Source organism: Tachypleus tridentatus, chromosome 9 (genome assembly GCF_004210375.1).
Source record: "Tachypleus tridentatus isolate NWPU-2018 chromosome 9, ASM421037v1, whole genome shotgun sequence".
Lineage (NCBI taxonomy): Eukaryota > Metazoa > Arthropoda > Merostomata > Xiphosura > Limulidae > Tachypleus > Tachypleus tridentatus.
In genome coordinates this window covers 37497951-37510820 of record NC_134833.1, presented here as the reverse complement: position 1 = coordinate 37510820, position 12870 = coordinate 37497951, and the positions used below count along the sequence as shown (strand labels likewise).

Sequence of the window (12870 nt, the reverse complement as noted above, 5' to 3'; positions counted from 1 at the left end):
AACATTCTATTTGTGATAAATATTGTTGTAAAAAAACGAAAGCAAAACATTACAGAATTTATCAAAAAGTGTATTGCGCGTACTTTGGAAAAAACTAAACAAAACAATGTTGGGGACCAAGATGAATCATGGGTTACGCACAAACTTTGCACCATTTGTGTTAAATAGTTGAAACAATGGACTAAAAGTACTAGTTTTTTGTAATTCCAGTGGCGTGGTATGAGATTAGAAACAACGGAAATGACTACTGCTGTTTTACCCTCATGTAACGTGTAAGCCTACAACGCTTAGTAAAAACGAAATTTTTTATCCGGACCTTCAGTATACTATAAGATATGTTGCTTGTTTATCTGACGCACCTACACCTACTCTTTACACAGTTTCATCTGATGTCAGTAGAAATTAAAATAGGGATTGTTTTGAACCTGAAACGACTGGTGAACCACAACTTTTTACTCGAGGTGTATTTAATAAGTTGGTGAGAAATTTGGAATTGCCAAAGTATTCTTCAAATATTTTGTTCAGACTTCAGTGTGGGAACTTACTTCCTCCTGGGACATAATTTCACTGTTAAAGAAATCGTGAGAAAGAATTGATACCACACTTTTAACAAGAATATTTACTTGTTTATCGCAACATTATTGTTGAATTAATACCAATGTTAGGAGCTGCAGTCCATGAACCAAGTGAATGGCAATTTGTTCATTGATCCTTCCAAAAGAAGCGTAAAAAGTGTATTCCATTACCATGGTAACATATGTTCATCTGCCTCTACTGTACGTTCGGTTTACTTCAATGAAACATACGAAAATGTCGAACTTCTTAATTAGTTACAATACAGAGAACATGATTGAATACTTTGTGGAGAGCGTCCGGCATGGCCAAGCGCGCAAGGCGCGCGACTCGTAATCTGAGGGTCGCGGGTTCGCGCCCGCGTCGCGCTAAACATGCTCGCCCTCCCAGCCGTGGGGGCGTTATAATGTGACGGTCAATCCCACTTTTCGTTGGTAAAAGAGTAGCCCAAGAGTTGGCGGTGGGTGGTTATGACTAGCTGCCTTCCCTCTAGTCTTACACTGCTAAATTAGGGACGGCTAGTGCAGATAGCCCTCGAGTAGCTTTGCGCGAAATTCACAAAACAAACTTCCATTTTCTTCAGTTTGTCTGTATTTTTATTACCAAACGTAATAATAAAAAGTGTTCATTGTGGTGAACGAAATAATAATTTGATCTAAGTAAGTAATTTGTTTCATCCCGATTTGTAAAAACTTTTTACATTATAAAAAAAAAAAATCTTATTTTCGAAATTTGCATAGGTGAATTATGGAAAATCAGTTATTAAAACCAACATAACTGTTATGAAGTTTAAATTTGCATCGTTCTCCTTTAATGTATCATTACAGATTGCCACTAATGGACCTTATTTCTATTTGACTGGCAGATCAAGGCCAGGAATGATTATGGTATATGTTCAGCTATCCAATGCTCGAGGGACCGATGTTCTGCTAGGCCTAAAAACAAAATTTAACTACATTCCTATAAGTAACTAATAGCGCGTATCAGTCACAATTTGCCAATGATACAGTAATTTGAAGTATCTTAACCGGTTATCAAGGTTCGCGTTTTTTGGGGTTTTTTTTAAGACAGCGCTGCTTCTGAAAAGTGAAGCTTGATTAGAATTACACTGACGTTTCTGGTGGAAAATTCTTAACAGTTTGACTCTAGACGTTATCAGTTTTCTTAATATATTTTTAAATAATATCAAAGTGCTTGCGTGTCCGTGAGTTTTTTAGTTACAGTACACTTAATAATATATCAACTACGAAAAAACAAAATACAATCAGTGTTATTAATCCCACTAATTACTGCAGAGGTTTTTCTGTTTATATCGCATATGAAATCAGTGGTTTCACCTCCACTTTTTTATCAGTTATTTTGAGAAAATGCTGTGCTACACAAGAAGATAAGATTACTGGAACTAATGCAATATGTGAACTCCACCGGCAATGAACGATGTAAAAGAAGGGTCAGTGGTTTGAAATGTAATGGCGATAAAGTTGTTTTATATCATATACTTGTTTTTTTTTAGAGCAAAGCCACGGCCAGTTATCTGTTATGTCCATTGAGTGGAATCAAACCCAGGATTTTAGCGTTGTAAGTCCGTAAGCTTACCGATATCCCATCGGGAGACCAAAGTGGTAGAACTGAAATCAATTGAGATTTGAACTAAAACAGTGATTCTAAAACTAGGAGCTCCAAGGCTTATTTTAAGGGCTTCATGAGATCATAAAAAGTGTCGAGGTAGCTAATGTTTTATAATTTTTATAGTAATTTGCTAACACTGTGTGCGTGAGTGAAGAAAGGTCAGATCGGCACAGCTTGAAATATTTTCGAAGGGGAAGACTACCCAAAAACGTTTGAGAATTCTTGGGCTAAAACACTGACGTAGTCTTCGTCAAATGTGTTCCAGAGGAATTATGTGAGGTAGGATTCTTGGTAGACAATACATGACCTTAATCTTTTGTAAGCTAGTCCAAGCAGTATAACATCAGGGATTATTTTGCATAAGAACGAAGCGTTGTCTGATTTCATCTTCGAAAAATCGTACAACCAGGTTCAGCATCATATCAATACGTCATTTAGGTGCAAATATGCAGGTGGAGCAACGTCCGTGCATACAGACACCTTTCCTCAACATGACTGAACCTCCTCCGAAACGGTATATTTTTATTACATTATGCTGAGCAGAATCTCTTTTTGTTGTCAGTCTATACCTGAAACTTCTCCCACATTCTTATTGTCTCGTTATCTTCTCTTGTTTTTATTATAAAGTATGACACTTCTTTAGGTTTAAAAATTGTGAATGTCTTATCTTATAGAATAGGTCTGTAAAATTATATTTTTCAGCTTTGCTAAATTTTGATTCAAAAATCAAGTGAATTTTTTCGAGAAATTGTAAACTTTTTAATTCCAACAATAATTTCCAACAAGAAGAAAAAACACGATAAAATTATGACAGGTGTTTTTTTTTATTATTGTGGTGCGAGTGTAAAAATATTCAGTTTGTGCACTTTGCAAAGTTGATTGTCAAAAATTCAAAATATTTAAAGTGGCTTTCAAAATAACTTGTATTCACGATTATTAGTTGCTAAGTGGAGTATCGAATGCTGAATTGACAGTTTACAGCGCGAGCACCTAATGACTATGGCTTAGGATCCTTGCTTCATTTCTCGTAAATTTTAGGATATGTTCTATTACTAATGTTAGAGGAATGAAACAGTGAATTCGTTCTTCGTCAGTTTAACTGAGTCACTAATCTGATTCTTTTTATTATAAATAAATATTTATTCTTATAAGTATGCCACATCTATGGGGAATCAGAAAGGTCGTAGGTAAGTAAAAAATATCCTCTACTCCTTCATCTTGTCCTCCTCATAGGCAGGTGGTTGGATCGCTCGATTCGTAATATAAGGATCGTGGATTCGAATCCCCCTCTCACTAAACCTGCTTGCACTTTCTGGCGTGGGAGCGTTATAACGTGCGGTCGATCCCACTCTTCGTTGGTAAAACAATAGCCAAAGAGTCAGGAGTGGGTGGTGATGACTAGCTGCCTTCCCTCTAGTTTTACACTGCTAAATTAAGGACGACTAGCGCAAATAGCCTTCGTGTAGCTCTGTGCGAAATTCAAAAAACAAACAAACGTACAACGGTAAAACAAAAAATCGGATTTCAAGGCCCGTGAAGAGAACAGCATAGATAACTAATTGTGTTGTTTTGTGCTTTAACAACAAATAGTTACACTAAAGAGAGTGGTGAATTAAAAATTAAGCTAAATATGAAAACTACTCGTATACTATATATATGTTACACGAAACTACGTTGCTACGATTAAAATATTTTCGCATTTTATTTGCGTATGTTGTATATTAACAAATTATGTTTGTTTTTCTCGAAACTTCTGGAGTTCCTGTTGGAAAATAAATCTCCATGTCAAGGCCTGGTGATTTTTGAGCTTATCAGTTATACGTAATATTACGTTAAAATAAACTCCCAGTAAAATAAAATTTCGTCTTGAACTTTGAAGAAATAAAAACATACATTCTTTTTATTTCATAGGCGACTTTAAAGAAGAAATAATTCACGTTTTTATGGAAGGCTATTCGTAATTTTCACTTGACAGTGTATCTGACGTTTAAAAGATAACACTGTAGGATATTATATTGCTTAAACTACCATGATTCCAACTAAATAAAGAAGATTAAGCTCACACTCACAACAGTATATTCCAGTTATTGTCCCCCTCCCCTTCCTCGGCCATCTGGTCATTCTGGGCCCTATAGATGTCGCATATGTATTATTAGAATTATAGACGGGAACGTAAATATGTACATTATTTCTTTCAGTTGCGAATATAAATTGTAATATTTAAACACGAAGGAAAACAACGTAGTTGACCAGTCACTGAGTACGTATACCTATATATGATCGTTATGTTATTATGCAATTACATAAAAATAACTGTAACGATGACAGTACAATGGCATATCGTAATAACTAGTAGTACGATTACATGAAATATGCGAGTCTGAGAGTCCACGTCTCGAGTCCCCTTGTCGCAACATCTCTTACCACACGTAGGGACAGTGGATGCGTTCGTTATAAGAATAAAGGTTGAACCTCATTATTCCATTAAATAACTCAAGAAATGGCGGTGAGTGCTGTTGACTAGCAGCTTTCTCTTCAGTATATCAGTTTAAAGTTGGATGCTCTTGTGTAGCTTTGCGCGAACACTTAAACGATTTACCATTCTCCGCCGGTGAACATTTAACTAATGTTGACAGGTTTGTTTGTTTTGGAATTTCGCGCAAAGCTACTCGAGGGCTATCTGCGCTAGCCGTCCCTAATTTAGCAGTGTAAGACTAGAGAGAAGGCAGCTAGTCATCACCACCCACCGCCAATTCTTGGGCTACTCTTTTACCAACGAATAGTGGATTGACCGACACATTATAACGCTCTCACGGCTGAAAGGGCGAGCATGTTTGGTGTGACGGGGATTCGAACCCGCGACCCTCGGATGACAAGTCCAATGCCTTAACCCACCTGGCCATGCCGGGCCATTGACAGTTTAACAGATCGTGATTTTTGACAGTTGACAAGATAGATGAGTTTTACGCAGGAATGAAAGTTTGTTTCATGGTTCGTATCTCTCACCATTATTGATATCTCAGAAAAAACAAAACTGAAACCTAACATCAGGAACAATAAGATTTAAAAACCCAAACTAATTCAAAGAAATGTTTATTTAACTGTATGTAGAAGTGTGAAACAATGAACCATGAAGTATTTGAGATTCAATTGATAAGAAACACGTTTAACTGTAAAATTTTTGTTGTTGTATTTTTAATTATAGTTTTTACATTACAGGTTTCAAACCATAACTGTGTGTAAAAATAGCATTCTAGGTATAGCTCTACAAGTTATTGTCCTAGAATTCTCCAGCTCAACGTCAACTGTTACTAGCCAGGATGAACTTACTGGATTCATGTAACTGTTTTAATGTATGTCGACAGTATAAGCTGAGTAAGTTGCATAAACGTGTAAGCTGGCGTACCAAGGCTGTTAGGCCTGTAATGTTCAAAGAACAGTGATATTCTGTTAAGGTAGTAACAAGTATCCACATCACACAGTTTCCGGAACTATAGCGCTGTGAGAATAAACTGAACAGCAACAGAAATTTAAAACAAACGTAAGTTAATAGTTAACAAAGTCTGTATTAACACACACACAGCGAAGTCTACTTACTGTCTTACTTTTGTATTTGTTGTTGAAATTACATCTAGCTCCTGCGACAAAAAAGAAGGTAAAAACAAAACATCCGCACATTACGAATATGATACACAGAAGAATAAGGGTTAAAAACTAACGCGTAGCTGTGAATCGAAGAGTCCGTAGCTCGAGCCATTATTTCTTTGAGCACACACTTCACTGTTATTTGCGCGTTACAAACGTGGCATTAACTCCGTTGTTCAATTTCAGAGGTACCAAGTTAAGCTCTTTTGGTGACAGTCATGAAATCATTACCTCTTTTCAGTATTTCAAACTTATAGTCAGAATTATATGGTGTATGTGACCTGACCGTTTAACCTACTTGCGTGCCGTTCAGCAAAGAAAAATCCAGTTCGTCATTTAAGTTATAATTTAGTTGATGAAATACCTAAACAGGTTTGATTGTTTCGTCATAATGAGTATTTGATTGCATATAGATTAAAATAAACTTAACTGTTCATAACCTGACCCAACATGAGGTGTTTAAGGCACTCGACTCGTAATCTCAGGGTCGCGGTTTTGAATCACTCTCACACCAAATATGCTCATCCTTTCAGCCGTGTGGATTTATAATGTGCGGTCAATCCCACTATTTGTTGGTAAAGAGTAGCCCAAGAGTTCGCGGTGGGTGGTGATGACTACCTGCCTTCCCTCTAGTCTTACGCTGCAAAATTAGGGACAACTAGCGCAGATAGCCCTAGTGTAACTTTGCGCGAAATTCCAAAACAAAAAAAACAATTACTGTTGTACTCTTTTGCTATTGACACTGTGATCACTGGATCACTAGCTGTCTTCTCTTCCCTCTAGTTTTACACTACTAAATTAGGGAAGGCTAGCGCAAATAGCCCTCGAGTAGCTTTGCGCGAAATTCAAAACAAACCAAACTGTTCATAACCAGAACGCGTAATTGTTTTGTAGCCTTAAAAAAGTAAACAACTTGGAGAGTTTTAGTCTTGTCTACAGTGATTTCTGTATGTACTGTTGCGTTATTCTTCGTAGCTACAATTTACATCAATGATTACATAAATTTTTAATATTTCAGTGTTATTAACAGTGTTTTCCTACTTTTTTTTTAACTTTTCGGATTAATTTAGGTAATAATTTATTTCTGTTTGAGATATTTTATTAACCTGTAGTATGCCTGTTACAATTAATTTTCCACCTTTTTCAAAACATGTAATGAACCCGTTTAATTAGGGAGGACTTTCTGCCTATTGAGTGAAGAGAAAGGGTATTTTTTTTTTCCCAATTTCGTAATATAAATATAAGCAATGTGACCATGGTTTCACGGTTTACAGCTTATGAATCACAATAGAGAATAAACTTAAATTTATTACATATTTTACCGCTTCTGATACCGAGAACAAAAATGGTGATAACTTTATTATTATTGAGAGACTCAAACTGTGGATCCAAAGCTCTGTGGTGTGCATCCCTTTACTACAAAAATTAATACCTACCACACGAGCCAACCCAGCATGTTGAGTCTAAGATGATCAAGGAGGATATTTCGAAAACGAACAAACAAAAAAACAACTGATTATTGCTAAAGTTATGAGATAATGAAAAAATATTATTATACTCTGGTGGTACCATACTAGGCATTATGTCATTTTTACATGTGCACTTTTAATTACAGAAATGGCGTTTTAGATTTAAAACTCGCAAGGGAAACCATCTTGTGATGCATCGTGTCATGTGCTTCAACTTCAGCACTACATCTTCAGACTTTACTGTGTCATTAGCGTTACAAAATATTGAAACTAAAGATTTCCTATATATGATTCTACTTTCCCATTTTGAATATAAGGATATATTATGTCAGTTTTAATTTGTTTTTAATGTTTCGCTGTGAGTGAAGTGGTCAATTGACGAATCTCAGATTCAGCTGATATGTCAAAGCGATTGGGATATCTTCAAATAAATTCTTTTCTCATCCGACCTGCACAGTTTAACATAACAGATGCACTTGAACTTTCATGTTCACAACCACATCCAGAACACTTTAAATATGTTTTCATTGCTACATCGTTTTACCTTACATTTACAGGCTAACTTATTCGCGTTAGCTCTCATGGTTTCGCGTCAAGGCACGGTTCTTGTCAAACGACCTAGACTTCGATAATACTGCCTAACGTTTTATTTTCTGATCGAAACGACCCGACATGGCAGATGGTTAAGGTACTCAATTCCTAATCTGAGGGTCTCGGGTTCGAATCCCCGTCACACCAAACATGCTTGCCCCTTCAGTCGTGGGGGCGTTATAAAGTGATGATCAATCCCGCTATTCGTTAGTAAAATAGTAGCCCAAGAGTTGGCGGTGGGTGGTGATAACTAACTGCCTTCCCTCTAGTCTTACACTGCTAAATTACGAAAGGCTAATGCAGATAGCCCTCGTGTAGTTTTACGTAAAATTCGAAACAACCAAAACATTTTTTGGGACGACTCATTTTTTTTTATCCATAGGGAGGTTCTTGGCTGGCTTATGTGGCAGGTGCAGTGTATTTGTTTTAAGAATGTTCCTCAAATACTCCTATTCGTTTAACGTAGCTTAAGAATCGACACTGGATGCTGTTGACTACATGTAGCTGCCTTTCGTCTAGCATTCTGCTTCAAAATGAGGCAACTTCGAGAACTTTGCACACAATTAAACCACAAAAATGCCACAATATACTGGATGTTAGCTACCTTCTATAAAATAGAAGATTCGTATGAAGTGTAGGAAAATTTAATCATAGAAAGAGCTTGAACTTTTTATGGCAAATTCTACCAACTTCTAACCTGTTAATTTCAGATAAAACTTACTGCTAAACATGTGAATACGCACATAAAAAGTGACACATGCATAAAATATATAACTCGCAAGGTTTATTGATAGAAAGTTAATCGTTACAAGAAGTAGATAGGGCCATCAATCAGTCAGTTCAAAGTGAATACCTGATGAAATTCTAAATTTCTGTGACCAAGCCTAGACATACAGGAATAATGTGGCTATTTTCATTGAGCTACGGGCTCGAATTTTGTCACCTAACATGTTCGCTCTTTCAGTTGTGGGGTATAATAATGTTTCAGTCAATCCCAATATTTGCGAAATTCAAACCAAACTGTCATTTTCGAAAATTACTTTATGTTGTTGAGCTTTTAGATTTGGAAAAAGGGAGACAGTATACGGTGTATGTGTGTGTGTGTGTGTGTGTGTGTTTGGCCTGGCATGACCAAGTGGATTAAGGCGTTCGACTCGTAATCTGAGGGTCGTGGGTGCGTTATAATGTGACGGTCAATCCCACTATTCATTGGTAAAATAGTAGCCCAAGAGTTGGCGGTGGGTAGTGATGACTAGCTGCCTTCCCTCTAGTCTTACACTGCAAAATTAGGGACGGCTAGCGCAGATAGCCCTCGAATAGCTTTGCACGAAATTCCAAAACAAGCAAACAAATATGTGTGTTTAAATTTGTAAATTAATTGCTTAGAACCATTGCACATAGCACAAGTAGTTCAGTAATAAGAGAAATAGGGTTAGAGAACATATTTTATTAAGAAAGAAAACAAGAGAAAATCGAGAGACCTTCGATTATAAAAGTCGGTGGAAATGTGTGCCTTATTTTATACCATAATGAGTTACCACATAGACTGTTGCAAGAAATGCCTTAGTGAAGTTAAGTGTTAGTAGTCCAAAAGCTACCAACTTGTGTACCAGTGTCAGAATGAGTCAGTAAACATTTTGATTGTGACATACATGTGTGATGAAGAACATTTCAAAGATACTAACTTTTTAAAGTCACCCTCTGCCTCGTCCACTTCAAGAAGCCCTGCTTTTTCAACTCTTAACTTGTTCGAAGGACGATTTGTTGACTTGAGAGTTTCTAGTAGGGAAGCTTAAGGCGCAGAGAAATATAACTAGTGACATCTGCAGTACACGCGTTCTGCTATAGAGCATTCAATTTAGTATAAACTGGAAATTCATTTACGCAATGTACAATTCAAAAGGGTTGATCGTATTAGTACAAAGCTGAAAGTAGCACAGGCAGTGACTCTTGTCTTCTCTTTTAATAAGTGGAATATCCTCTAGAATGAAGCCCTTGTGAACTTCTTAATCAAGCCCGGCATGGCTAGGTGGTTAGGGCATTCGTGAGTTTGAATCCTCATCCTACCAAACATGTCCTTTCAGCAGCGAGGGTATTGTAGTGTGATGATCAATCCAAACATTCGTTGGTAAAAAGAGTTGGCGGTTGGTGATGATGACTAACTGCATTTCCTTTAGTTATTCACTGATAAATTAGGGACGTCTAATGCAGATAATCCTCATGTAGCTTTGCACGAATTTCAAAAGAGATCAAACTTCGTGGTCACTTTACCAAGACCAGTTGTTTATATAGTCAATATAATTCAACCCTCCTGTGTCTCAGTGGAAAGTCTGAAGATTTGTAACTCTAAAAACCTAGTTTTGATACCGGTGACGGGTACAGCACAGGTAATCCGTTGTGTAGCGTTGTGCTTAACAACAAAAACTGATACTAAACACACACACACACACCAGCTGACAAAATACGCAATACCACGGCAAGAAATGGTGCCTTAAGGGTTTCTTAATGCTTTGCCCCTTATTGGAACAGCGATAACTCTGCAGACGTATAATGCTAGAATCCGAGTTTTGATACCCGTAGCGGGCACCGCAGAGATATCCCATTATGTAATTTTGTGCTTAGCAAAAAACAAGCAAACTGTATATTTTTGCAAACAACACTCCAGACTGAAGAACGCTTAGCATTTATTTAAAAAGAAATGCTCCTGTGATACCACATATCGTTTTACAAGTATATTATTCATGTATATATATTGAAACTTAAGACATTCTCTACTATAAAGTCACAATTTCAAGTCTTGTCTTTCAGCCTTAGTTACATAATATTTTTTATCTACTATTCTTTTATTTTAGCATTTAATACGAAGGAACTTGAAATGACTCTTAGGTCGCATTTAAAATTCTATCGCAACTGGATAATCGCAATTGAGAAGAATAAAAGAAAACAATTCATTTTGAATCTATCAGCTAAAGTATCTTGGGGTTCCATCATTCTGGGCCCTGCATGGTCAGGTATTTATGGCGCTCGAATCACAATCGGATCCCATTACCGTCCATGCTCGTCCTTTCATTTATGGGGATGTTATAGTGATACAGTCAGTCGAGTAACTCTATAGTTGGTGGTAAGTGACATTGACTAACTGCCCTCTATACAGTGTAATACTTCTAAATTATGGAAAGCTAGGGCAAATAACCCTCGAGTTGTTTTGTATGACATTCGAACAACGAAACAGACTGAGGAGGCGATAAATTATGGAAACAATATTTAATAGAAGTTCTTACTACTTGTGATTATTAATCATTGATAACCATGTTTGACAAGGTTTTAATAATCTTAAGGTAAATATAGAACATTTCGAGCCAACGTGTTTATGTAAAATAAAGGTAAAACAGAAAGTTGCTGTTTTACCTTGTGATACCACAGTTACTGCTGTATATAGTTTAGTCTCGTTACTTTCAGCTGTCCAATGGCACAGCGACATGCCTGCAGACTCGACTCACACTGCTAAAAACCGGGTTTCGATACCCCATGGTGGGCAGAGCACAAATAGCCTATCGTGTAGTTTTGTTCTTGGTTCCAATCAACAACGACATTACTAAAGCAAGTATATTGTTACTCGTTTGAATCCCCCTAGTGACACAATGGTATGGCCTCTTGTGTACGTTTGAGCTTAAGCTATAAACTTAAATTATTAAACACTCTATAACTATTCGGATCAATAATCAATATTTAAATATTTCTGGACTACCAATAATCATTTCCCTTTATAATACACTTTAAACGATTTGAAACAACATAACCTCACACAATCACGATTATTTTAGCTAGGTAATATTACTGTTTTTGTGTTTTTAATTAGAAGTTTTATATCACTAAAAGCTGTACGAGTTATACGTGTTTGCACTTTTCGTCATGGGTTTACGTACCTTTCTTAAATGTTGTATATATATATATATATTTATCATGTTTTATTACAGCTAAATAATGAAGTTCGCTCCTCAGTGACACAGAGATATATATATATGCAGACTTACAACGTTAGAAAAGGTATTTTGATGCCTATGGTGGGCAGAGCACGGATAATCTACCGTTTAGCTTTGTGCTTAACTCCAAACAAACTATAAAGTTCCTTGTTAAAACAAAAATTGCTAACCCTTAAAGTTAAAACACACCTCTCCTTTAAAAATACAAACCTGTTTAGTTTGTCGTGATGTTCTCTGTATTCATTCGTTTCGATGTTAATCTTGAGAACTTGTTGCGTAGACTTTGTTACTTAAACCAAATGAATACTGTTTGATATTTCCAAATACTGTAGAAAGTGCCTTAGGTGGAAAGCTTTTGAAGCCCTTAAAGTAATCGCATAATGCTATTTTATGTGACTGATATGCGTTTCCATTGTAGTTGAATTTGTTACTGTATGAATTTATTTTTCATTTATCGTAGGAACTCCACGAGATGTATCATGGGAAGGGAGAAAGAACGATAAAGGAAACAGCAGATATGGTAGGACTAAAATTACCAGGTGATCGGGCAAGAGAAGATCCTTTAACTTAGTTAAACTTAGTCTAACACTGATAAAAAATGTTACTTCACATGCAGAGATTGCTATAATGGCGTGAAAGACATTTATTGTATGTGAACCTTACATCAATAACATTGTATTAGTTAGCCATGAACCGTTAGGTACAAAAGCGTGAATATAAGTTCGTTGAAAATGTAACGTTACAAAGACAGATAATAAAATTATATTCTTGTCTATTGTGTTTATTGTGATTTTTTATTAAATGTTATAAACTATTTGACACGACTAAAGTGGATACACTAATAAACCTCACATTAATGACTAATTTGTACTTGAACTTTGTATTTTTGTAACATTTTTGACAATTTCTATTTCAAGTGGTGTGTCAGGCTTTGAGTATATTTAGGCCGAATTCTTTACAGTTGGTGTTTGTGATCTGTT

At 36.3% G+C, this 12870-nt stretch overlaps 1 protein-coding gene across 1 annotated transcript in view; it reads left to right on the top strand.

The window, feature by feature from the left end:
* The window catches only part of LOC143225077 (protein FMC1 homolog), a 59863-nt gene extending 47200 nt beyond the window's left edge, over window positions 1-12663 (top strand). The window contains exon 3 of the mRNA XM_076453797.1: window positions 12351-12663. Within this exon, the coding sequence (XP_076309912.1) occupies window positions 12351-12461 (111 nt within the window). The 3' untranslated portion in view covers window positions 12462-12663. The remainder of the gene's footprint in view (window positions 1-12350) is intronic.
* Window positions 12664-12870: the final 207 nt, after the last annotated feature.